At 45.0% G+C, this 25,946-nt stretch overlaps 1 protein-coding gene across 1 annotated transcript in view; it reads left to right on the forward strand.

Annotated features, from left to right (window-relative positions):
- HSD17B3 (hydroxysteroid 17-beta dehydrogenase 3) overlaps positions 1-25,659 on the forward strand; it is a 43,959-nt gene extending 18,300 nt beyond the window's left edge. Inside the window, 9 exon segments of the mRNA NM_001244790.1 lie at positions 4,723-4,798; positions 7,413-7,520; positions 8,814-8,881; positions 10,157-10,192; positions 15,202-15,236; positions 16,202-16,283; positions 17,169-17,234; positions 21,841-21,990; positions 25,395-25,659. Coding sequence (NP_001231719.1) covers positions 4,723-4,798; positions 7,413-7,520; positions 8,814-8,881; positions 10,157-10,192; positions 15,202-15,236; positions 16,202-16,283; positions 17,169-17,234; positions 21,841-21,990; positions 25,395-25,505 — 732 coding nt within the window. The 3' untranslated portion in view covers positions 25,506-25,659.

Raw genomic sequence — 25,946 nt, forward strand, 5'->3', positions numbered from 1 at the left:
TTTCTCCACATACTCACCAGCATTTGGTGTTGCTATTTTTAAATTGTGGCCACTCTGAGAGCTGTGCAGTCACATCTCCTTGTGGTTTTATTTTTATGTACTTTTTAAAATGATTTTTATTTTTTCCATCATAGCTGGCGTACAGTGTTCTCTCAATTTTCTACTGTACGGCAAAGTGACCCAGTCACACATACATATATACATTCTTATTGTGGTTTTAATTTGCATTTCCCTGATGGCTAAAGCTGTTTATATCTATTTTTTTTTAATTAAAAGAAATGTAAGAAAGAAAACATCAAAAAGGCCATTATTTCTTTGCCCAGAAAATCCCTGTTAAAATAATGCAGGCATAAAATTAGAAAACTCAAACAGCTCAGAAAGGCACACAAAGAGAAATAAAGGCTTCTCCTCACTACTGCCCTTGCCAGACCCTTCTCTGCAAAGGTCACCAGAGTTCACAATGTCTTGCGTTTACTTTCATAAAAGGTAAAGGAAAACCATGGTTATATTCATATACCACATCTTGATGTGGATACTGATAGATGAAGTAACAGGTAGAGTTTACTGAGACGAGAGATGCTGCAAGCACAGCAGGATGACTTTCTGACGATCAGGGAGAGCCAGCAATGAGCATGCGATCATGTCTGCTTTTATAGCCCAGGGAGAGGAGCGGTCCTGTGATACACCTGCTGACCTGCTGGTTGGTTGGGGAAAGAGGGGTCTTAGGATACACTTGCTTGTTGGTTGAGGGTGTATAAGGCTCTATAGAGGTGAGGTGAGGAGTAGGGCACATACCTTACCTAGGAATTTCAGAGTAACAATCCAGAGACTTTCCTGATTGGTGGGTGGCTCTGTCTAGTTCCCTCTGTCTTGCTTCTCATCTTCAAGGTTAATCTTCAAGGTTGGAGCTGGGTCATAAACATGTCTGTGTCTTGCTGCACTGACAGAACTCAGTCTTGTGGCCAGACTGAGGACAGGAAATACCAGGACTGTCATCTAGTCTCATGCCTAGGAAGAAGCAGGGCACTCATTTTAATGGGCCACTAGCAGTCTCCATTGGAATTTACACCTGTATGTATGGTTTTTGCCCATGTGAGCACAAATGGGATCCTGCTTCACACACCCATAAACCCTCTTCTGGATTTTGCTTTGTTCATTTAATAATGTATTATGGAGATCTTGCCACAGCAAAGGCATACAGATTGTCTTGGTCTCTGCTCAAGGGTTGGAGGAAGAATTTCCCGATTCAAGGAAAGGTGAAGAAAAGACCAATTTATTGAGCATGGTGTGGTGGAGAGAAGGTAGAGTTTACTGAGATGAGAGATGCTGCAAGCACAGCAGGATGACTTCCTGATGATCAGGGAGAGCCAGCGACGAGCATGCGATCATGTCTGTTTTTATAGCCCAGGGAGAGGAGCGGTCCTGTGATACACCTGCTGACCTGCTGGTTAGTTGGGGAAAGAGGGGTCTTAGGATACACTTGCTTGTTGGTTGGGGGTGTATAAGGCCCTATAGAGGTTGGGTGAGGAGTGGGGCTCATACCTTTCCTAGTAGGGACAGGAAGGAGTAGGCCAGGTTGCTCAATGACACAGGTGGGGGATGACATGGGTCTGGTAATTCCTGTCTTGGTTGGAGGCTTTGAGTTCTCTGTCCTTGAAGGGGCCTTGAAGCCCAATGCAGACAGTCTTCATTCTTTTGAGTGGTTTCAGGGTTATCCTATTGCAGGGATATATCAGCCTCTTCTATCAGTCTTTTAGGGATGACCACTAAGGTAGCTTTTTGTTTTTGTCTTTACAAATAATGTTTTAAGACACAACCTAGAACATAAACTCGCATGTACCCAAGTATACATTCCTATCAGTAAGACTGCTGGCTCAGTGAGGATGTGCACTTGAATATTGGATACCATTGCCAGATAGTCCTCTGCATGACTAAACCAATTTTAACCCACCTCATATTACTAGAAATTTTAATATTTAGATAATACATATTATAATATATTTAATATATATTTAAATATTATAAAATTTACTGTTTGTCATTCTGATGTATGTAAACACACATTCTTGGTTGTTAATGCCTACAGAATGCTAGAAGCAAAATCCATGATTAAAGATTGTTTGGTTTAATTTCTCCACGTCTGAGCAGTTCTAGTGCCACACACACCCGCCCCTTCAATGTCTGGGATGGTACAGATGCAGGCACTGTTCCATGCTCTGGTGTGGAAGACAAAGGCAGTTAGAATTCTCCTCAAGACAGTGCTCCTGGTAGCTCCAGGTAATGGCACATGGTTGCCCCTTGGATTAAAATATCTTGGCTCAGACCAACCCACAAAAAATGCTCCATTCTTGAATATTTACTCACAATATATATATTACATGGCAATATATGATGGTGTCTTATGTTGTTTCAGCAAAGAAATTCTTCCTAATGTCTAAATTACTCTGGTCTAAATTACTCCAGCTGTACTCTCAGCTTATTCTCTTTCATCTTGCTTTAAATGAAGACAGCAGCTTTTAGCTATTTTATGTTTCCCTGGATTAATTGCTTTGTTCCTGTGTGGCTTGACTTCAACCCTATAATTTCTGGTCCAAGCTTTGAATATCCTAGATTCATTGTAGTATGTTATGGCTGTGTGTGTTTGCGTGTGCATGTGTGTATGTGTTTGTGTGTGTGTGTGTGTGTGTGTAAGAGAGAGACAGATGCATCAAACAAGAGTATATAAAGTGTGCTCATAAAAAATTTAAAATGAGTCCCTTATCACCCAGCTTAAGAAATAGATGCCTATATTGTACCTTGAAGCCTACAATATAGGCATCTACGTCATGCCTTTGTGTTTCCTCTCCCTCACTCCCAGTAGTAGATGTAAGTACTATTATGAACATTGAGTTAATGGTTTCCTTACTTTAAAAAGTTCTATTGCATATGCGTGCACCCCTCATCAGCATTTGGTTGCATTGTTAGTTTTGAATTTAATATAAATCGATTCAGGTATTTTCTATAATCTGCTTCCTACTGATCAATACTGTGATTTTGAAATTCATCCATGCTGATGTACATAGAACATGGCCCATTCTTTTTCAGCATTGTATAGTATTCCATTATATAAGTTGACCCAATTTAGTTATCCACAATAATTTAATTCACAATGGCAACAAATGAATATAGATAGCTGCCATATTGGTGGCAGGAACTGCCAAACATTCTAATTATTCCATTGTATGGAGTTGTAGCTGGTAAGTGACTGTCCAGCCAAGGAATTTCCCAGACACCCTTACATCTCGCTGGGGCCATGGAACTAATTTTGCCAATGAAATCAAGCAGAAATGATGTGTGTCATTTCTTGGTTAAGGTGGGTGGTTAAGGAGGGGATACATCTTTTCCACCCTATTTTGATCCTTGCACTCACTGGATGTTATAGCTAGGGCAGTCTTAGAAACCTGGTGTTGAAGGTGGCAATGCCTTTCTCAGCTGTAGGTCCTAAAGGACCATGTGGAATAGAGTCTGTTATATAAGACAAAAGCCAAATTTCATTATGTGAAGCTATTGACATTTTGGACTTATTTGTTATAGCAGGTTATATTATCCTTGCTAATGCAAATTAACAAGAAATGTCCTAAATTTATATAAAGAAACTTTTAAAGTTTTTAGAAGAATGCATTGTATCTGAACAAATAAATCACATGTTATGGATGAGACAACTGATTACTGAAAAGATGTAACTTTCCCCTTAAATATCTCTAATTTCAATACAGCTGTTTAAAAAATACAATTTTGTCCTGTAGTTGGAAAATTAAACGAAACATTTTGAAAGAAAGTAGTAAATTGTAGGAACTTCCACTCTCAGACACCAGATATCAAAGCCTATTATAAGATTATTAGAAGTGGCACTGGTGTAGAAATTAACAAATAGGCAGTAGAACAGCACAGATAAATCAGAGACAGACCCACATTCATAGGAGGATTTGGCATATGACTAAGCATTTCAAATCAGAACAAGTAGGAAAATGTTGCCAAGACAATTTGACACCCATTTGAAAAAAACAGTGCTGGATGATTTCAACCTCACCTTATTCTCAAAAATAAACAACTGAAAAACTAAGCTACAGGAGTTCCTACCGAGGAGTTCCTCAGCGGTTTATGAAGCCGACTTGTATCCATGAGGACCCGGGTTCGATCCCTGGCCTTGCTCAGTGGATTAAGGATTCAGCGTGACCATGAGCTGTAGTGTCGGTCACAGGCGAGTCTCGGATCCAGAATGGCTGTGGCTGTGGTGTAAGCCGACAGCTACAGTTCTGATTCCACCCCTAGCCTGGGAACCTCCATATGCAGTGGGTGAGGCCCTAAAAAGACAAAAAAATATAAAATAAAATAAAATAAAACACCTCCAAATTTTGAATTCTATCACATTTCTGACCCAGGTGCTTCAGAGGGGAGGGCATTCACATCGTGACTCTGCCCAAAAAAGCACTTAGAATAATAGTTCTTGGCACATAGCAAACACACACAGACCACCGTTACCATGTCACAGTTAGCCTGGCCCCGTGTGGCTGTTTTACTCATAACCCAGAAAACACTGTTACTTTCTGCACATTTAAACTAAGGAGAGGCAAGCACATCACCCTATGGTCAAGGGGGCGATGGCCCAATTCCCCTTTAGAACAAGCCTTCCCTGTCTGCTTGTCATCTCTGTCTTTTTGGTTTTCCCATCCCCACCCCCAGTTAGCAAGACAGGGACTCAACGTCGTGCTTATCAGCCGGACACTGGAAAAACTACAGACCATTGCTGCGGAGATTGGTGAGTGATCCCATTATTTCTTCTAAGGGAGATGTTTGTAGAGCCCGCCAGCCACGTCTGGTCCTGTCCTCCCTGTAGAGGCATCTGTCAGCATCCCCATGGCTGCTCTTTGGCGCCTGGGGCCCCAGCCCTCCTGCAGGGAGCCAGGGTTAAGTGCAGGACTAAGTGGCTTTAGTTCACTTTTGTTTACTTCACCTGTGATTCTTTGGGCTGCGTGAAGCAGGAACAGACTCACCCTACAAGTAGGTCTATTGTCTTCTTTGGTCCAGTGTCTCTATCTTTAGAATCAGACCCCTCATCCAGAGGCCTCCTCTGCTTGATTGCCTCTGCTACTCCTTTCTTTTTCTTTTCTTTTTTCTTTTCTTTTAGGTCCACACCTGCAGCGTGTGGAAGTTCCCAGGCTGGGGGTTGAATTGGAGCTGCAGCTGCCGGACCACACCACAGCCAGAGCAATACAGGATCTGAGTCACATTTTTGACCTACTGGACCTGCACCGAAGCTTGAGGCAATACCAGATCCTTAACCCATTGACAAGGCCAGGGATCGAACCCACATCCTCAAGGATATTAGTCGGGTTCCTAACCTGCTGAGCCACAAATGAAACTCCCCTCTGCTACTCCTTTCAAAAGCAACATCTATGTTTTGGGACTTCACGTCCTTCTGTCTGTGCTCCTTGGAATAGGGACATTGCTTACTGGGGCTTGAAAGTAAGCAAAGAAAGATTTGATTCCATGTACGGTTGTGAAGGTTGTACACTATACAGTCCTATCAGACAGCATTTATATTACAATGTTTTATTATATGGCCCACTCTGAAGTGTTCTTAGTTAATAATAATCATCTTGTGCCTTTCTGGGTATTTGAATTTTAATCATTTTAATTTAGTAATTAATAAACTTCTTAACTCAAAGGAATGAGTCTTCGGCTATGAAGGCAGACTATGGCAGGTTGTCTGGGGACAGCTTTATATCCCTGGGGGAGATTTGGGATAAGAGAAGGAAATGAGAGGTGTGAGGCTGAGCAGTCACACTCGGGCAGCTCAGTGCCCTTGAACTAGTGAATTCTACTTGTGTTCTGGGTCTGGATATTAGAAATAACTTTGACCAGGGGAGTTCCTGTTGCAGCTCAGGAGAAACGAATCCGACTAGTATCCATGAGGATACAGGTTCGATCCCTGGCCCTGCTCAGTGGGTTAAGGATCTGGTGTTGCCGTGAGCTGTGGTGTAGGTCACAGATGCATCTCAGATCCCATGTTGCTGCGGCCGTGGGCTAGGCCGAGAGCCTCAGCTCCGATTCGACCCTTAGACTGGGACCCTCCATATGCCTTGGGTGTGGCCCTAAAAAGCAAAAAAAAAAAAAAAAAAAAAAAAAAGAAAAAAATTGATAAAAAAAAATAACCATGATGAGGACTAGGAATTCTTCAGTGTTCTCCCCACAGTGCTAAAGTGTACTTTTTAATCTTCCTTTTAAAAAGCAAGCAGTGTCTTTAAAAAACAAACCCTGCCCCCAAACTATGCCTTAAGATCATTTGGCCCAGAAATATTGGGTCTAACTCCAAAGCTGAGCAGGGTGCACCTGGTGAAATCTTGCTGATGCTTTGAGATGTATCCAAAAGCTCCTGTACAAGGCAAGTTCACATAGAGTAGTGGAAAGAGCGTTGAACTTGGAGTGAGCAGAGTGTGCCCTTGGTTAAGCCAGGAAGCTTCTCTGAGCCTCAATTTTGTCCTCTGAAAAACTGCAATGGTACCTACTATACAAGGCTGTAGAGAGGATTAAAAAAGATATTGTGGGAATTCCCGTTGTGGCTCATTGGGTTACAAACCTGACTAGTACCCATGAGGATGTGGGTTCAATCCCTGGTCTCACTCAGTGGGTTAAGGATCTGCTGTTGCACAAGCTGTGGTGTAGTTCACAGACGAGGCTCAGATCTGCTGTGGTTGTGGCTGTGGCTGTGGCCGGCAGCTGCAGCTCCAATTTGACCCCTGGCCTGGGAACGTCCATATGCTATGGGTGTGGCTCTAAAAAAAAAATATATATATTATGCACGTAAATGCTTTATGAATGCTAGAATGTTGGACACATACAAAAGTCTTCCATGTCTATGCAAAAGGGACTTGATACTCACTGAGCAGAGGCATCGCATTTTCATTTATGGCCCTTAGTCCAGGGGTTTGAAACTTGAGTATCACCAGAGTCACCAGGAACATGTGTGAAAACAGATCACAGGGCCCACTTGCATGGATTCCTGATTCAGTAGCTCTGGGATGGAGCCTGAGATTTTGTGTTTCTAACACGTTCCCAGTGATGCGGATGTTAGTTCCCACTGTGACAACGACTGCATTCAATCTGCTAGAAGGGCTTTACTTGTCACTGTAGTAACTCTTCGACTCACAGAGAGTTCACACAGAGAGCATCTTTCACAGAGAGCATCATTCACAAATCTTTTAGCACATCCCAGCATTTCTCTGAGGTCATTTCTCGTTTCTCATTAAGAGGAGGGGGGGGCTTGTGCGCTTACGGGTCTGCCCAGGTGGTACAAGAGCTTCAGGGGGATGTGGGCAGGAGGGCGTTTGGACTCCTGTTCATTAAAAAAAGAATCTTTGTCTCTAATGCAGAGTGGACGATAGGGACTAGCGTCAAGATTATACAAGCAGATTTTACTAAAGATGACATCTATGAAGATATTAAAGAAAAACTTAAAGGCTTAGAAATTGGAATTTTAGGTAAGTAAATTACAAAATGCAAAGCTTGTTGTTATATGTCCGTGAAACAGTGATCTTAGGGATGTTTGATTTTTCAGCAGTAGCTTAAACTTAACCTGTGACTATTAGCAGTACTGCTAAACCAAATATTAAAGTTCAAGTCTTCAAGAGGTGTCACTGGATTCACAGATACATTAATGGCTTTGCAATGTAGCAAATCTACATATTTCCACCTTCCAAACCATATTTCCTAGTATGAAAATATTTTCCTTTCACCTAACTGATACTGACATTGGGAAGGAAGAAGGAAATATTGACCTTGAAGAATTAGTTTAGTAAACAAACATCTCTGCGATTGATTCATGAAATAGTGAGTTAGTGGGGCTATTTGAGGATTGCCTTTCTCATTCAGGAAACAAGATACAATTTTTTTTCTGTGATAATTTATCTATAATTTCTTTTATAACCACACATACAGTACAATATTGATACTGTTTATGGAAGATTTGATTTCTAAACTTTCTGTCACATTTAAACATTAATTACATTTTTTACTAATAAGAGTGTAAAACATATTGTAGGAAAACTGGAAAGAACAGAGGAGCTTTGAATGAATTTCTTGGAGTGCCCATCATAGTTCAGTGGTAATGAACCTGACTAGGATCCATGTGGACGTGGGTTCCATCCCTGGCCTTGCTCAGCGGGTTAAGGATCTGGCATTGCCGAGACACTAGCTTGGATCCCGTGTTGCTGTGGCTGTGGTGTAGGCTGGCAGCTGCATCTCTGATTCGACCCCTAGCCTGGGAAAATCCATGCCATGGGTGTGGCCCTAAAAAGACAAAAAGACAAAAAAAAAGAATTAAAAATTTCTTAAAATCTAGATAGCCCAAGAGAGCACTTTAGTACTTATCCTTTCAGACACACACACATAGTTTCAAAATCAGGATTCAACTTACATTCTGTTTTGCAACATTAAAAAAAAAAAATGCATCGCAAATGTTTTTCCATATTTTTGAAACTCTGAACAGCCATAGTTTTGAATGACAGCATTGCATTTCATCATGTGATTATACCATGATTCATTCTATGTGCTTTGTATTAGTGAACTGTGAACCTTTTCTGGTCCAATTTCCTCACTGTTATCAAACCATGTTGCAATGAATGACCTTGTATATAAATCTTTTTGCATATGTTTCCTTGGAAAACTTCCCAGGAGAAGATTTCCTGGATTGAACATGACATTTTTTAAGTCTTTCAATAAACGTTTGCTGTTGGGCACGTCTGACATCTTTTTGTTTTGTCTCTTTGGGTCAGTCAACAACGTTGGGATGCTTCCAAACCTTCTCCCAAGCCATTTCCTTAACACACCAGATAACATCCAGGTAAGCCTGTGCTCTTCTGTGGATGGTTTCCTCTCACCCAGATCCTAAGCCCTCTGGCTGGATGATCACCAGGGCGAGGAATGGGTAAGGGGAGTGTGGCCAAAATTCTGTATTCCAGGTGGGTGTTTGTCTGGAGTCCTCCCTTTCTTTTCACGTTAGTCCTTGATGCATGGTCAAGGGTACCTCTACTCATGACTCTCTAGGATAAGGCCATCTTCCCTCTTCTCCACACATCAAAATTTACCTGCCTTGTGTCCCAGTCTCCTGGGGTTCTGTACCTAGCTTCCTAAGGGAGAAATGCTGCCTAACAAATTCATAGCTCTGGCTTAAGTGGTAGAAGGCCAGCTCTTTAGCATCTTTTGTCTTCCCAGTAATAAGATTTGTTCAGCTTTCAGAAAAATCCAAAATACAAACTCCGTGGTTGGGGGTGTTGTGAGTCCAGCGAACTTGACTCAGAGCCATGGCTGCCATTGTCGGTCATGAGGAAATGTCTTGGAAGGCACTGTATTTTGACTCTTCCTCAGCTCTGACCTTCAAAGTCATGGAGCTATACCAATTCTGAGTAGGCTGTATCACTTCTACCCCCCTCCCCTGCACCATTCTGTGAATATCCCTATGGCCCTATGTAAGCCCTGAGTCTGCTGCATGGATGTATGATACCAGATTGCTCCAACACTGCTGAATATCTCACAAACCTCCTCCTGGCCACATGCCTAACCCCGTTTCTGGCACAACTCTATGTCTTTCCATTAAGCAGTTTCCATTCTTGCTTCTCTTTCTCGATTTATGCAGCGTTTGTACTTGTTTATGTGTCTGTCCCTCTTTCCTTCTGTCTTCGGTGATTCTAGTACTGTCTTTATCTGGCCTCTGTAGTCCAGAGCCTCTACTCTGTATTCTACAACCACTCACCTTTCTAATCCCTATGCTCTTATCTTCCAGATCCCCACACACTAAACTGTCTTCCTTCAGCTGGAAATTAACCATCTCCATTTGAAAACCTGTGTCTGTATTTCCTCCCTAAAGTTTCAAGGAAACTCTCAATTGATGTCTATTTAAGATCACATGCTTATAGAATCACAGTATGGATGTCAGATGTTTGCCCATTCTAGTGCACCCTTGCTGAGTATCAATTAGGAGCCTAATTTGCAGGTTGAAAGTGAGGGAACTGCTCAGACACACACTTTTGCCCGCTTTGTGGGTCTTTACCACCGATGACTTCTCAAGAGTATTTCTCGTATGATCCGACTGCTTTGTGATTGTGATTATTTATTACAGAGTGTCATCCACTGTAACATCACCTCGGTTGTGAAGGTATGTGATCAATATACGTGTTCAATGCATTAAAATGTAGCAACTGTTGGAATTTGGCAACTCAGGAGAATTGGTCCCTTCCCCGTAGATGCAGAATTCTTTAAAACTGACTGCACTTGATTGAGAGACCATGTAGTAGCCTTTTAATGGTTTTATTCTCTTTCCATCAAGAAAAAAAAAAATACAGTGACAGGGAATTCCTCTTTGGGCTCAGTGGAAATGAACCCGACTAGTGTCCAGGAGGATGCAGGTTCAATCCCTAGCCTCACTCAGGGGCTTAAGGATCCAGTGTTGCCGTGAGCTGTGGTGTAGGTCGCAGACATGGCTCGGATCTGGTGTTGCTGTGGCTGCAGTATAGGTGGGCAGCTGTAGCTCTGATTCAGCCCCTAGCCTGGGAACTTCTATATGCTGCAGGTGCAGCCCTAAAAAGAAAAAAAAAAAAAAAAAATACAGTGACGGATTCATTCTCCTTAGCATCTGCATCTGATTTCTGCATTCAGTTTTGTCATATGTCAGAACATATTAGGTCTGATGATGTTGAAATTTATTCAGGATGCCAAAGGAACTAAATTTTTAAAAATTTAGTGCCTCCCTCTGATTTTAGTCTTTGTAAACAGAGGAATGCTCGCTCTGTTTGGAAAAATGACAGAGGGCATGGTTTGGATTTTGTAGACTTTTGTTGTTCAAAAAATATTTATTGCATTGAAGTTCAAGTTCACATGTATTCTGACCCCAGCTCAGCTACTAGTTAATTGGACAGCATTGGGCATGCTATTTAACTCCCTTGAACTTCAAATTCTTCATTTACTATTAAAAGAGTGTTGAACTAAGTGTCAGGTGTCATTGAGCAGTTGGGTCCTTTGATCAGAACCAATTGCATAAGTATTTATAGGCATGACTGCTACAAAGCTATCCTATGCTGTGCCTCTGCGTTAATGAGAAGAAGGCAGGAGTTCTTGGTTTCAGCTCAGTGGGTTACAAAAGAAGGCAGGAGTTCTTGGTTTCAGCTCAGTGGGTTACAAACCTGACTAGTATCCATGAGGATGTAGGCATGATCCCTGGCCCTGCTCTGTGGTTTAAGGATCTGACATTGCCATAGCTATAGCGTAGGTTGCAGATGTGGCTCCAATCCTGCGTTGCTGTGGCTGTGGTGTAGGCCAGCAGCTGCAGCTCCAATTTGACCCCTAGCCTGGGAACTTCCATATGCCATGGGTGTGCCCCCTCACCCCCCCCCCCAAGAAAGAGAAGAAGGTGCTTCCCTCTGGGCAGACAGTTTGGAAAGAGTGGACCCCAAGGCCCCCAAGGCCCATGCTTGGCAGATAGAGTTGAGTGAGCACTTTTTCTTCCCCTCTGAATGGCTTGTGCGTGAACCTTGGGTTTCAGCTCACACTCACCCCCGGCACTGGGCACCCCATCACTGGGCACCTTGAGTACACAGAATTCACAACTGGGGCCTGGCACCCACCATGACCACTCTGGATGGTCCAGGGGAACTTCAGCAATGAATTAAATATGCTCTCTGATTTCATGGAATGGGGCCCTCCTTGGGGAGCAGTAGGGAGCTCAGTCTTGCCTTCACAACATGGGCTGGTAATGGAAGAGTGCTTCCCAGAGGAATGTAGGTTTCTACTGACATAAAAAGGGGTGGGTGGGAGTTCCTGTTGTGGCTCAGCAGAAGTGAATCTGACTAGCATCCAAGAGGATGCAGGTTCGATACCTGGCCTTGCTTAGTGGGTTAAGGATCTGGCATTGCCCTGGGTTGCAGTGTAGGTTGCAGATATAGCTCGGAACCAGGGTTGCTGTGGCTGTGGTGTAGGCCAGCAGCTACAGCTCCAATTGGACACCTAGCCTGGGAACCTCCATATGCTATGGGTGAGGCCCTAAAAAATAAAAAATAAAAATAATGCTGAACAGACCACAAAAATTATTTTCAGGTGGCTAATGTTGAGCTGACAAAAATTATTTTCATCATTTTTTTGGGTAAATATACTGGTATGTTATAGTTTCCTGCTCAATTTTTATTGGTACACACATTCTTCTTATGTTGCACAATCAATGGCTTTTTAAAATCCCCAGATGATGTAATTGTGAGTTTTTTATGTCCTATTGTCGGCTGTAGCCTTACCACTAAAATCTTTCATGTTAATGTATATATATTGATCTTTCAGTCTTGGTCCACTTGATCACAGGGTTTTCCCAAATTTATTTGACAACCTCTGACTCCTTTAGCAGAGAAATGCTTTAATTTTTTTTTTTTTTTTTTTTTTGGTCTTTCTGCGTTTTCTTGAGCTGCTCCCGTGGCATATGGAGGTTCCCAGGGTAGGGGTCTAATTGGAGCTGTAGCCATCGGCTTATGCCAGGGCCACAGCAACTCGGAACCCGAGCCTCTCTGTGACCCACACCACAGCTCACAGCAACGCCGGATCCTTAACCCACTGAGCAAGGTCAGGGATCGAACCCGCAACCTCATGGTTCTTAGTCGGATTCGTTAACCACTGAGACACGACTGGAACTCCAAGATTTTTTTTTTTTAAATTATAGATGGGTAGACACTAAATAACCTTTGTTCCTTCAGTAACGAAGAAAACAAACTGAAAGTTAGCTTCTAAGTGTGCCATGCCCAAGCTGGCCTTGATGGTTGGAAGCATGACTAGACTTCTCTAAAGGGCAGAGATGGGAGAATGAGTTTGAGGGCAAAGGGAAGGTGGAATAAGAGATAAAAATGCTGGAACTTTTGAGACAAGGACCCAGAGAGTCCAGTGTTGTCTCTCTAACTGGGATCATTTACCCGTGGGGCTTTTAGGAGACTTTGAGCAATGCTATCAACAATGCTCCAATCATACCCTTAATGATGTTGGGAGAATCAAGGAAAGCGTGTTGAAATAATTTGGCCCTCATCCTTCTTTCTCCTCCCTCAAAATCCAGGGATTAGGGCGAGGGGGAGGAAGTGGGATGGATGGGGAGCTTGGAGTTAATATATGCAGACTATTGCCTATGGAATGGATTAGCAATGAGATCCTGCTGTGTAGCAGTGGGAACTCTGTCTAGTCACTTGTGATGGAGCAGGATAATGTGAGAAAAAAGAAGGTATACATGTATGTGTAACTGGCTCACCATGCTGTACAGTAGGAAAAAAAATAATGTATCAGAGAAATAAAAAAATAAAAATAAATAAAATCTTAAAAATAAAGAAAAAAGAATCCAGGGTTTCAGGAGGTGGTCCAGTGGGTTCTAGGATGCCTCCACCTCTCCTGACCCTGCTGCTGCTACAGAGCAGTGGAAACACCATCTGGAGTGTCCCAGGGATGGGCTTAGGGTCCTGCCTAGGAAGTGTGGGTGGTGCAGGGACAGACATCTGAGAAGCTACTACAGGTCCCCAGAGAGTGTGAAGAAACAGGCAAAACTGGAGTTCCCATTGTGGCTCAGCCATAACGAACCTGAGTGGTATGCATGAGGATGCAGGTTCAATCCTTGTCCTTGCTCAGTGGGCTAAGGATCTGGCGTTGCCATGAGCTGTGGTGTAGGTCACAGATGCAGCTCGGATCTGATGTTGCTGTGGCTGTGGTGTAGGCCGGCAGCTGCAGCTCCGATTCAACCCCTAGCCTGGGAACTTCCATGTGCCTCGGGTGCAGCCCTAAACAAACAAACAAACAAACAAAAAATAGCCAAAACTTGTCTCTGGTCCCCAGTCCCCTCTCTCTGCCCCTCCCCATCCATTTGGATCCTCTCTGTCTCAAACCTGCTCCCAAGACTGGACCTGCTTCCACTTAATTGTACTTTCAAGAACATTTCAGTCCATGGGTTTGCCTTTCTTAATTCTTGAAGTGAGTGCCTCTTAATTTTGACATTGAAAATCTCTCTTTTTTTTGGCCGCACCAGCAGCATATGGAAGTTCCCAGGCTAGGGGCTGAATCGGAGCTGCAGCTGCTGGCCTACACCACAGCCACAGCCACAGCAAATCTGAGCCATATCTGCAACCTCTACCACAGCTCATGGCAATACTGGGTCCTTAACCCACTGAGTGAGGCCTGGGATGGAACCCACATTGTAATGGATACTAGTTGGGTTTGTTCCCACTGAGCCACAATGGGAACTCCTGAAAAGCTCTTTTAACGAAATATCGAAGCTCCAGAACTGGCAGGAAAGACCTCTTCTTGGGGCAGTGGGTTAGGATGGTGAAGGGATTTCTCCATGCTGTTGTTAATTCCAATGGACAGACATTTGTGTCTCGGGAGCTATTTCACAGACCATCCGCAGGCTGCTAATGAGGCTGTTGAGCTGAAGACATGTCCTTCTCCATCTCATACCTTGTATGTGAGATGCTCATGGACACTTGTTAGGTTTCCTGACAGTCCCTTTTTTTTTTTTTTTTTTTTTTTTTTTGTGTCTTTTCTAGGGCCGCTCCCATGGCATATGGAGGTTCCTGGGCTAGGGGTCCAAGTGGAGCTATAGCCACTGGCCTACACCACAGCCACGGCAACACGGAATCTGAGCCGCGTCTGCGACCTATACCACAGCTCACGGCAAGCCGGATCCTTAACCCACGGAGCAAGGCCAGGGATCGAACCTGCAACCTCATGGTTCCTAGTAGGATTTGTTAACCACTGTGCCACGACGGGAACTCCAACAGTCCCCTATTTCTAACTCATTGGTGAGTTTCTTAATGGCCAACCCACTTTTGCCTGTCTCCCAGAATGAAGGGTGTCTGGAAGCCTATGTGTTGGTCCCACGGCCACCAGCCAATTTCCCTAGTTTTCATTGCCTTCATTGCCAAAGAAGAGTTTAGTTTTACAAAGAAGAAACCAGAAGCCTGTGAACTGTTTGCCATTTGTCTAGATTGCCTCTTGTGGGTTCTAGTGGTGCCAGAATTACCTCCAATGAGCATCAGCAGATTTTCAGGGTTGTCAAAGATGGAACTCTTTCTCCAGTTTCGTCCAGCACCCACTTCCCAAGTCTGCCCATTGCCACTTAGTTCCCTGGACAGGACTTAACTTTGGCTTCTCTTGTAGATGACACAGCTGATTCTGAAACACATGGAATCAAGGTAAGGTGTTGCCTTGAAAAAGCGTGGCATGGAGCTGTGTAGTTTCCCTGACTTAGCAGTCAGTGGATTTGGGGACGGGGTGGGGGGATAGTGTTTTTCCCCTGCTGCTTTAACAAAGGATAAAACTACGACGAAAGGACATGGAGATGATGGGAGAAAGCCTAATATTCTGGACCAGGCCAGCTTTGCAAACAGATAAGCATATTTGAAGGTCAAATATACTGTATATTGGCGGGAGGACGAGAACAGCAGTTTCAGCAGAGACTGTATTAAAAAAAAAAATTAACTCACAGTGAGAGCATAAAAGAAGCTTCAGAAGTTGGCCTGAGGCCAAGACCATCTCTTGGTTGTTATACATTTCAGCTCTTGTCAGAATGAATACCCCAATTTAGGGATAAAAAAATCACCACCCCATCAGTATCTCTATTCTATGTTTTAAATCACCCGATTACAATGCCCATTTGGGAGCTGGTTTTTCTCAGGTGGGATTGAATTTCAAAAGGGAAAGTAGGGACCCCAAAGGCTTGCATGGGGGTACCTGTGTGATCAGATGATGGATTCTGTATATGCCATCTGTGCTCTTGTGGGTCATCTTTATGATGGGACCTTGAGCTCATGTGGTCACCTGTGAGAGAGAAGGATCCCTTCCCCCTTGAGTCTTGTCTGAGCTGAGTTGGTTCCCTGCATTTTTGGTGGAAGATCTCTGTTACAGCAGAGCCCCCGTTTCAAGTCCCAAGCCTTTGATGTCAACAGACCACCAAGTGACATCACTGTGTGGTGTTGTCATCCAAGCTGGAGGCAAAGTTCCACTCACAGTTCTTGGAAGCAGAGCACTTAGTGCATAGGGAAGCCTAGAGAGGATGGAATATTCCCAGCATGCACAGGAGCCAGGATGTCTTCTTTCTTCTCAAGGGGTAATCAGGGTGCAAAGCAATTAATTGTAACTTTGTTTCTTTGCCTTCTAGGCAGAAAGGTCTCATCTTGAACATATCTTCTGGGGTGGCCCTCTTTCCCTGGCCTCTGTACTCCATGTATTCGTCTTCCAAGGTGAGTGATGGCATGCAGTCCAAGTCTCCTCTTTCCTCTTTTTTTTTTTTTTTTCTTTTCTTCCTGTCTTTTTAGGGCCGCACCAGCAGCATATGGAGGCTCCCAGGCTAGGGATCAAATCCAAGCTGCAGCTGCCAGCCTGCCACAGCCACAGCAGCGCAGGATCCTTAACCCACTGAGTGAGGCCAGGGATCGAACCGCAATTCCATGAATACTAGTTGGGTTCCTTACAACTGAGCCACCATGGGAACTCCTTTCCTCTTGTCGTTCCGCCCCCCACCCCACCCCGCCCCAGTTTGCATTTTCCCTTGGATCTGCTTGCAAGCTGAAGGACAGATTTGCCTGGTGGCGCTCTTCTAGGTACGAGGCAGAGCTAGTTAGCTGGTGCCTGGGTGCAAATTAGAGAAAGAAGCTCCCGCTGGACTGATGAAGCCTTGCAGCAGAATAGCCTTGAAAGCAAGCACAGCTGCCATGGGACTCCAACTCACTCCCACTCACTTTCTTGCCTGGAAGCCCTCTGCTCTTCCTGCCAGCAGGTGGCATTGTAGCTTCTTTCTATCCCTGAGGCCTAGGCAGATAGATGACCCCTCCCCTTGGCCATAAAAACAAACCTTTGGAAGAGCCAGTGCTCTAGAAAAGGAAGCGCTGGCCCTGGGTGGGGGATCCGTACACAGTGGCCCTAGGTTATTGCAAACTGTATGTTCCTGCCCATTGAGGGAGCTCTTCCCAAACCGAGAAATGAAGTTCTGACTCCTATCAAGACAAACTGCTGTATTTTAAGATAAAGCCAATAATCTCTCTGGGGCGTCCTTTGAAATCTGAGTAAGTTGGCTCCAATGGAGAATCAAGTTCTAAGTCCTTAGGTGTTTCTTTCTCTCGCTCCAGGCTTTTGTGTGCACGTTCTCCAAGGCACTGCAAGCAGAATATGAAGCGAAAGGAATCATTATCCAGGTGAGGTCAACAGTTCTTGGGAAGAGGAACTCTGGCTCCCAGTTCATGGAGCGGGGGCCACTGCTTCCTGCAGGACAGGCTGCACGTGTGTGACCAGGAGGGGGCGTCTGGATGACACTGTGTGAGTTCCTGTGACCTTCGCGATGGCGGTGGGACCACTGTGGTTCTGCCTGCTGCTGCCCTCACCAGTACCCTTGGCCCTGGAGGAGGAAATGCAGGCAGGATGAGTGAGGGCTCAGGGACGCTTGTTACCTGATGCTGCATCAGGACAGAATTTAGAGTCTGAGCTAAGCAGCCTTTCCTCTTGACCTAGACAATAGGAGGCAGGCTCATGTGCGAGGAAATGTGGAGAAGAAACAAAAAACGGTCTATGTTGGAAAGGGGAGAGGGTGCTTTGCTTGGGGGCTGTTCTTCTGTGATGGGCCACAGAGACCCCCACGCTCTGGTTCTTGAGCCGTTGGGGACAGGTGCTCTGGTTCCCTTTCTGCTACGGTGGCAGAGCGTTCACAGAAATGACCTTGTCCTAATGGTAAGCAGAGCTGGCTCGTCACACTGCTGCCTATAGACTAAGGCACATGACATTGCAAGAGGTCAGCGATATAGGTGTGCTTCTTTCTGCAACGATTAGAGTTAAGGGGTTTCTGGAACCTGAAAAAAACAGTTTTCAGAGTCTTTTTGCTATTGTTTGGGAAGAAGTTTGATGACATACTATAAGAAATAAAAAAGGCAGAGTTCCTGTTGTGGCGCAGTGGAAACGAATCCGACTGGGAACCATGAGGATGTGGGTTCCATCCCTGGCCTCACTCAGTGGGTTAAGGATCCGGTGTTGCCATGAGCTATGGTGTAGGTCGCAGACACGGCTTGGATCTGGCATTTCTGTGGCTGTGGTGTAGGATAGCAGCTGTAACTCTGATTGGACCCCTATATATTTAAAAACTTTTTATGGCTTTGCCTATAGCATATGGGAGCTCCTGGATCAGGGATCGACTCCAAGCCACAGCTGTGACCTATGTCACAGCTGCAACAGTGCTGGATCCTTTAACCTAACCCACTGCATCAGGCTGGGGATCAAACCCATACTGTCAGAGCAACTGGAGCTGCCGCAGTCAGATTCTTGAGTCTTAACCCACTACATCTGGACAGGAACTCCTCACAGTTTTTAGGGCTGCACGTGTGGCATTTGGAGTTCCCAGGCTAGGGGCAGGATTAGAGCTGCAGCTGCCAGCCTATACCACAGCCACAGCAACACCAGATCTGAGCCACGTCTGCAACCCACACCACAGCTCATGGCAACACTGGACCCTTGACCCACTGAGAGAGGCCAAGGATAGAGCCCACATCCTCATGGATACCAGTCAGGTTCATAACCTGCTGAGTCACAATGGGAACTCCCCTCATAGTTATATTTTTTATTTTTTTTCTCAAAAGAAATGGATAAAAATATTTATTAAGGAATAAAGCTAGATATTTTCCTTTCTTTAATATAGCTAATTATTTCTTTGCTTCTGTATATCCATATCCTGTATTCATCTCTTTTTTTTTTATTTTCCCACTATACAGCAAGGGGATCAAGTTATCCTTACATGTATAAATTACAATTACATTTTTTCCCCATATATTTTTTAAATGGTTGCTGTACATACTCACTTTCAATTAAAATACTGAGGTGAGAGTATGCAGTTAAAATACTGGCTGTTCCTGTAAATCAACCAGCTATTGGATGAAGCTTATTCTATCAGCAGTTATGAGTTAACAGTGGGAGCTTTGCAGATAACATCATCTTCCCACTCACAGTGAGTGATTGTAACAGCCCTGTCATTACACTACAGACCCAGTCTCTGCCCAGTTGAACTGCAGCCTCACCTCTCAGAGATTTTCCCCTTCTATTCATTCTCCAACTCCCAGCTGAGGATGGATTCCTTTTGCAGCAGTGCGACCCTATATAGGATAAGTTTGCTGCAGTAAAAAATATCCCTAAAATCTCACTGGCCCAGAACCACAAAGATTTAGGAGTTCTCAGAGTGCACAGTGGATTAGGAATCCAGCTGCAGTGGCTCAAGTTGCTGTGGAGCCTTGGGTTCAATCCCCAGGGGGTTAAAGGATCAGGTATTGCCACCACTGTGTTATGGGTCGAAGCTGCTGCTCAGATTCAATCCCTGGCTTGGGAACTTCTGTAGGCTGGTGGGGGTGCAGCCATAAAAAAGAGAAAAAAAAAAAAAAAAAAAAGAAGAAGAACCACAAAGATTTAGTTCTCATTCATGCTACATGTTCACCGTGAGCTGTCAGAGGGGAGTCGCTCATTGTAGTGACACAGGGACCCAGGCAGGATGGAGTGGCCACCATCTTGGATATTGACAGTAGACCTGTCAAAGAAGAAGGGGTAGGAGTGCAGGAGAACTTACTTTGACAATTTAAGGGCTCTGGCTCAGAAAAGTCACATGTCACTTTTGCTCCTACTCATTAGCCAAATCTGGTCACATGGCCCCACCCAAGATCCAGGAGATGCAGTTCTATCATGTACCTGGAAGAATGAAGAACTAGAAATATTCTATGAGCCACACTAACGATTCCCACAGACACTCGCTTCCTAGCTGTGTGACAGTCTTAGCATCATCTCCATCTTGATCACTATGCGCCAGACATGCGGTCACTGCCAGCTTTGTGTGTTCTGTGGGGCAATAGATGTGGGAGGGGGCTGGGGAGGGGAGGAGAGAAGGCTGAGAGCTGCTCCAAGTCCTGGAAAAGATGCTGTGACCTTTTGAAAACCAGCGGGTCTCTCCAAACCCATGTGTAATTGATAGTCAATAAATATGTTAAAATTCACGAGGAAGTATGTACTATAAACTTGGGTTTGATTTTTAAATGCAAGTTCTGCCATTTATCATCTGTGTGAGCCTGGACAGCCAGCTTAAGCTCTGTGAGCATCAGTTTTCCCATCTGTAAAAAGGGGTTAGTAGTACCTGTTTACTTCTCTGGGTTACTGTGAAGATCTAAGGAATAAATAAGTGTGAAAATATAGCTAATATTTATTGAGCCTTTATTTTTTATTATATCCTTATCTGAAAACTGGATTTAAGAATGCATGCTCCTTATACTTCTTTTTTTTTTTTTGGCTATTTCTTGGGCCGCTCCCACGGCATATGGAGGTTCCCAGGCTAGGGGTCCAATCGGAGCTGTAGCCACCGGCCTACACCAGAGCCACAGCAATGCGGGATCCGAGCTGCGTCTGCAACCTACACCACAGCTCACGGCAACGCCGGATCGTTAACCCACTGAGCAAGGCCAGGGATCGAACCTGCAACCTCATGGTTCCTAGTCGGAATCGTTAACCACTGCGCCACGACGGGAACTCCTCCTTATACTTCTTTAAGTGTACACTTTGAGATTTTTGGAAGAAAAGAGTTATGCAAATTAATGACAGCATTAATTTCCATGAACACCAATTCAATTGAATTGATGGACTCATATGTTGGATTTCATCACCAAACAATGTAATTTCAAGTGTGGTGCGAAAACAGTGGTGTGATGAAAATTTCAAATGCAATGAAATAAAGCAAGCAAGCATGGATTTTTCTTCTAAAGAGGTCAAGGTGTCTGTGTCTGGAAATAAAGTCGGAAACCCCATTATGAAACCTCATATCAGGCCCCGAGGTGGGGAGACCACGGGTAGAGACATGGTGTTCCATTTTCAGAGTATGATGTGTGGTTGTTTATTTTCTTTATGATGTAATGAAAGATTATGAGGTATGTGACAGTTCTGACTCCCAGCTGAAGCATAAAGTGGGAATCCGAAGTACCTGAAGTTGCTCCAGTTTTGGTCATATGTGTTAGAAATAAACTGATATAGGGCTGCTAGATAAAATACAGGACATCCAGTTCAATGTGAATTTCAGATAAAAATCTTCCGAGAATTAGTGTGGCCTGTGCAATACTTGGAACATAATAAAACAGATCATTTTCCCATTGTTTTTCTGTACTTCAACTATAACTCAACGTCCTGCATTTTCATTTTCTTTCTTTCTTTTTTTGGTCTTTTTTTTTTTTTTGGTCTTTTTAGGGCTGCACCCGTGGCATCTGGAGGTTCCCAGGCTAGGGGTCTAATCAGAGCTATAACCGCTGGCCTACATCGCAGTCACAGCAACTCGGGATCCCAGCCACATCTGCAACCTACACCATAGCTCACGGCAATGCCAGATCTTTAACCCACTGAGCGAGGCCAGGGATCAAACCCTCGTCCTCATGGATACCAGTTGGGTTCATTGACTGCTGAGCCACGATGGGAACTCCCATTTTCATTTTTGAAGTCCAGGACCCGTGTTCTAAGACAGAGCTCATGCCCTCAGCCACCCTATGTGCCTTTGAACCACCTGGTGTTGTGTGGCTAAGGCCTCATCTTCAGTCAGTTGCAAAATTAAGCCAGAAACCAGCCTTTCTTATTCCCAGGTCTGTGCTAGTTCTGCACCTTTCGCAGTGCTATTATCAGTTAGGATCCTGAGACTTTTAAAGAGAGAACAGGGCTGGTATATGAAGGGATGGTAAGATGGGTGTGAATTTCTCAAGGCTGGGCAGATTGCTCCTGTGTTAAAGTCTTTATCTTCCATTGCAGGTGCTGACCCCACATGCTGTTTCAACCCAAATGACCAACTATCTAAACACCAACATGATAACCAAGACTGCTGATGAGTTTGTTAAAGAATCATTGAAGTATGTCACGATTGGAGATGAAACCTGTGGCTGCCTCGCCCATGAAATCTTGGTAATTGTTGGGAGTTCCCGTCATGGCGCAGTGGTTAACAAATCTGACTGGGAACCATGAGGTTACAGGTTCGATCCCTGGCCTCCATCAGTGGGTTAAGGATCCAGCGTTGCCGTGAGCTGTGGTGTAGTTTGCAGACACGGCTCGGATCCTGTGTTGCTGTGGCTCTGGTGTAGGCGGGTGGCTACAGCTCCGATTAGACCCCTAGCCTGGGAACCTCCATATGCCGCAAGTGCAGCCCTAGAAAAGGCAAAAAAAAAAAAAAAAGAAATCTTGGTAATTGTTAACATCTCCTTTCTCCAAAACAGGCGAGGACAGACATACAGGTGGCCCTAGTTCTTCCTAGTTCTTCCTGGCTGTTGGAGTATTCAGTCCTTCTTAGTCATGCAAAGATAGTGATGCCAAGAGTTCCCGTTGTGGCTTGACAGGTTAACAACCCTACTAGTATCAAGGAGGATGTGGGTTGGATCCCTGGCCTCACTCAGTGGGTTAAGGATCCGGTGTTGCTGTGAGCGATGGAATAGGTCACAGGTGTGGCTCAGATCTGGTATTGCTGTGGCTGTGGTGTAGACCAGCAGCTGCAGCTCTGTTTTGACCCCTAGCCTGGGAACTTCCATATGCCGATGGTAAGCCCTAAAAAGACACACACACACACACACACACACACAGACACACACAGACACAGACACACACACAGACACACACACACAACAAGAGAGTGATGCTAGAGGTATGCTGTTAAAGGTGATCCAGCTAGTGAAAAGGAGTATTTAGCAAGGGGAAGGAGAAGCTGGAGGCCTGAGTGTTCAGCCTAGAGATAACTCCAAAACTGGCAAATCCTGGAGTTCCTTTCGTGGCTCATCAGTAAACGAACCCGACTAGGATCCAAGAGGATGCGGGTTTGATCCCTGGCCTTGCTCAGTGGGTTAAGGATCTGGCTGCTATGAGCTGTGGTGTAGGTTGCAGATGAGTCTCAGATCTGATGTTGCTGTGGCTGTGTTGCAGGACAGCAGCTGCAACTCCGATTCGACCCCTAGCCTGGGAACCTCCATATGCTACAAGTGCGGCCCTAAAAAGACAAAATAAAGTAAAATAAAGTAAAATGACGTGTAATCAAGTATAACCAACCAGTAAACAAGGAAGCCTTACAAAGAGATGAGGAAAGTCAGCGTGCTCTCCGCCTCCAAGGAGTTTGGGGGCAGGAACTCAGGGGGACTGGGGCCTCTACCTAAGAGTCCACGTGGAACTAGGGGGCTTCAGAGTCAGCTCGCTTAATCCTATGAATCATTTTGTGAGCTAGGATTCTGGCTCCCCTTTTACAAGTGAGGAAACTGAAGCTCAGAGCTGGATCCGATCAGATGCAGCACAGATGAATCAGATGACCCAAGGCCACCTGGCTGGTAGTGGTGCAGCAAGGGTTTAAGTCCACTTTTGACTGATGGGTTCTAGGACGAGCGCCAGCACAGAGGTGGGCAGTGCCAAATCTTAGGGTCTCTGGCCACAGGACCCGAGGGGTCCTGGAGTTGATGCTGGTCTGCTGGTGGGCAAGTTTGGGCTTGACAGCTGGCTGTAGGGCCATGGGATGCACTGTTGTTTGGGGCCAGGTTCTAGCACAGCTAGGGCTTCCGGAAGTCATCCTAAGGCAGCCAGCCTGCTGGTGGGTGGAGCTGTGTCCCTACCTGACTAGCTGTTTGGCCTGAGGTGTCCCAGTCCTGGTGCTGACAGGCTAATGGGCAGGTCCCAGTCCTGACACTACTAAGGGAGGATTCCAAAAGGTCCCTTGCCAGCACCAAAGTCCACGTGGTCACGTGAGCTCCCCCAAATGGCTGTTGCTAGCATCTGTGTCCCCACAGTGAGCTCCAGATGTCTCCTGACTTCTCTGGAAGGCTCTCCAGGATCAACAGGTGGATCTGACCCAAGCTTCTCTCAAATTACTGCTTCTGCCTTGGTTCCCAAGGGTGAGATCTTTGTGTGTGCCCTTTAAAAGTGGAGTGTATTTCCCACAGCCCTCTGGCTCTCCTGAAAGCAAGCTTTGTTGGCCTTCAAAGCCAAACATTCTGGGGGCTCATCTTCCTGACACTGGACTCCCGGGCTGGGGAGTCTGAGGTGGGGCTCAGACCCCTTGTTCTTTGCGGAAACCCTCTGCCGTTACCACTCTTGTCCCATCTGTGGGTCTCCTCCCCAGGAGTGTAGGTCTTGACTGTATCACATCTCCACCCCTCCTGCTCATCTCTTTGTGATTCCTTCTTTGTACCTTTAGTTGTAGAAGCGTTTTTCTACTAGACTTCTGGTCTTTCTCATCAGCGGGTGTTCTCTAATAGTTGTCATTTTGGCGTACCCCTGAGAGGAGGGGAGCCCCGCATCTTCCTACCCCCCGCCCCCGTCTTGCACACTCCTCTGTTCATTATCTCCTTCATGCATTCAGGCACTTGCTTAGCACCTAGTATGCTTCAGGCATTGTGCCAGGTGATGGGAATTCGGGCAGGTCCCGTGGTGGCTCAGTGGTAACAGACCCGACTAGTATCCGTGAGGACAAGGGTTTGATCCCTGGCCTTGCTCAGTGGGTTAAGAATCTGGCGTTGCCAAGAGCTGTGGTGTAGGTTGCAGAGGAGGCTTGGATCTGGTGTTGCTGTGGCTGTGGTGTAGGCTGGCAGCTACAGCTCTGATCTGACCCCTAGCCTGGGAACTTCCACATGCTACAGGTGGGGCCTTAAAAAAAAAAAAAAAAAAAAAAAAAAGCATTTTGGATTCTTTCCTGGAATCTTATTTTAATAGAACCTTGGTAGAAAGAACATAAACACACAGAGAGATGGAGCACCAGGAAGAGAAGGTGCTAAGAGAAGGAAAAATGGGAGGGTGTTACCATGGACAGAGTTTTCTTAATTTAAAATTTCTTTACAGCTGATCCTTACAGCAGAATCGTGACTGCTTTGGTTACTGAGAAATCCTTATTTGCTGAGGAAGTGTCATAAGACCTTTAAACTTTAGCAACCGTTGAAAAGATTTAGGACTTCAGTAGTCAGAAGTACATTTTTCAGGAGTTCCCATTGTGGATCAGTGGAAATGAATCCAACTAGCATCCATGAAGATGTGGGTTCGAGCCCTGGCCTTGCTCAGTGGGTTAGGGATCCAGTGTTGCTGTGAGCTGTGGTATAAGTTGCAGACAAGGCTCGGATCTGGCATTGCTGTGGCTGTGGCATAGGCCAGCAGCTGCAGCTCCACTTTGACCCCTAGTCTGGGAACATCCATGTGCCTCGGGTGTGGCCCTAAAAACCAAAATCAAAACCAAAACCAAAAAGGAAATACATTTTTCCAGATGATGTATGTACACTGAAATGCTTTAGTGCAACATTCTTGCTCTTCTTTTTTCTCCCAGACACTTAATGATTTTCTGTATTCAATAGGCGATCATTCTGAGCCTGATCCCATCACGGGTCTTCTACAGCAGCACGTTTCAGAAGATGGTCCTGACACACTATGTGAAATATCTCAAGCAGAACTTCAACCTCAGATAGGCTGGGGGCGCTGATGTGCCTTCCAGCATTGCTTTCTTCCCCAAGCACCACTGGCTGCCAAGGACCAAGGAACAGACCAGTACCATCACCTTCCTGAAGCTGGAGGAGCCCCTGTCACTGATGTAATACCTAGCATTAAACTTGGTTTTTTTTTTTTTTGTTTGTTTGTTTGTTTTTTTGCAATTTTACTCAAGTGTGGAAGTCTTTGGGAGATCCGTGCTGTAAAAATATGTTTGTGTTGGCCGTGGGGTTTTAATGGTTAGTGTGTAAGAAGGTGAGGGTGTCTACACATAATATTGGAAAAATTTCTATGTGAGATTTTGATATAAATGCAGTGAGAAGAAAACCTCCGATTCTTTGAATATTAAGTACAGTTACTTTGGAGTTCCCGTTGTGGCTCCATGGAAACGAACCCGATTAGTATCTGTGAGGCTTTGGGTT

This window comes from Sus scrofa, chromosome 10 (genome assembly GCF_000003025.6).
Source record: "Sus scrofa isolate TJ Tabasco breed Duroc chromosome 10, Sscrofa11.1, whole genome shotgun sequence".
NCBI lineage: Eukaryota > Metazoa > Chordata > Mammalia > Artiodactyla > Suidae > Sus > Sus scrofa.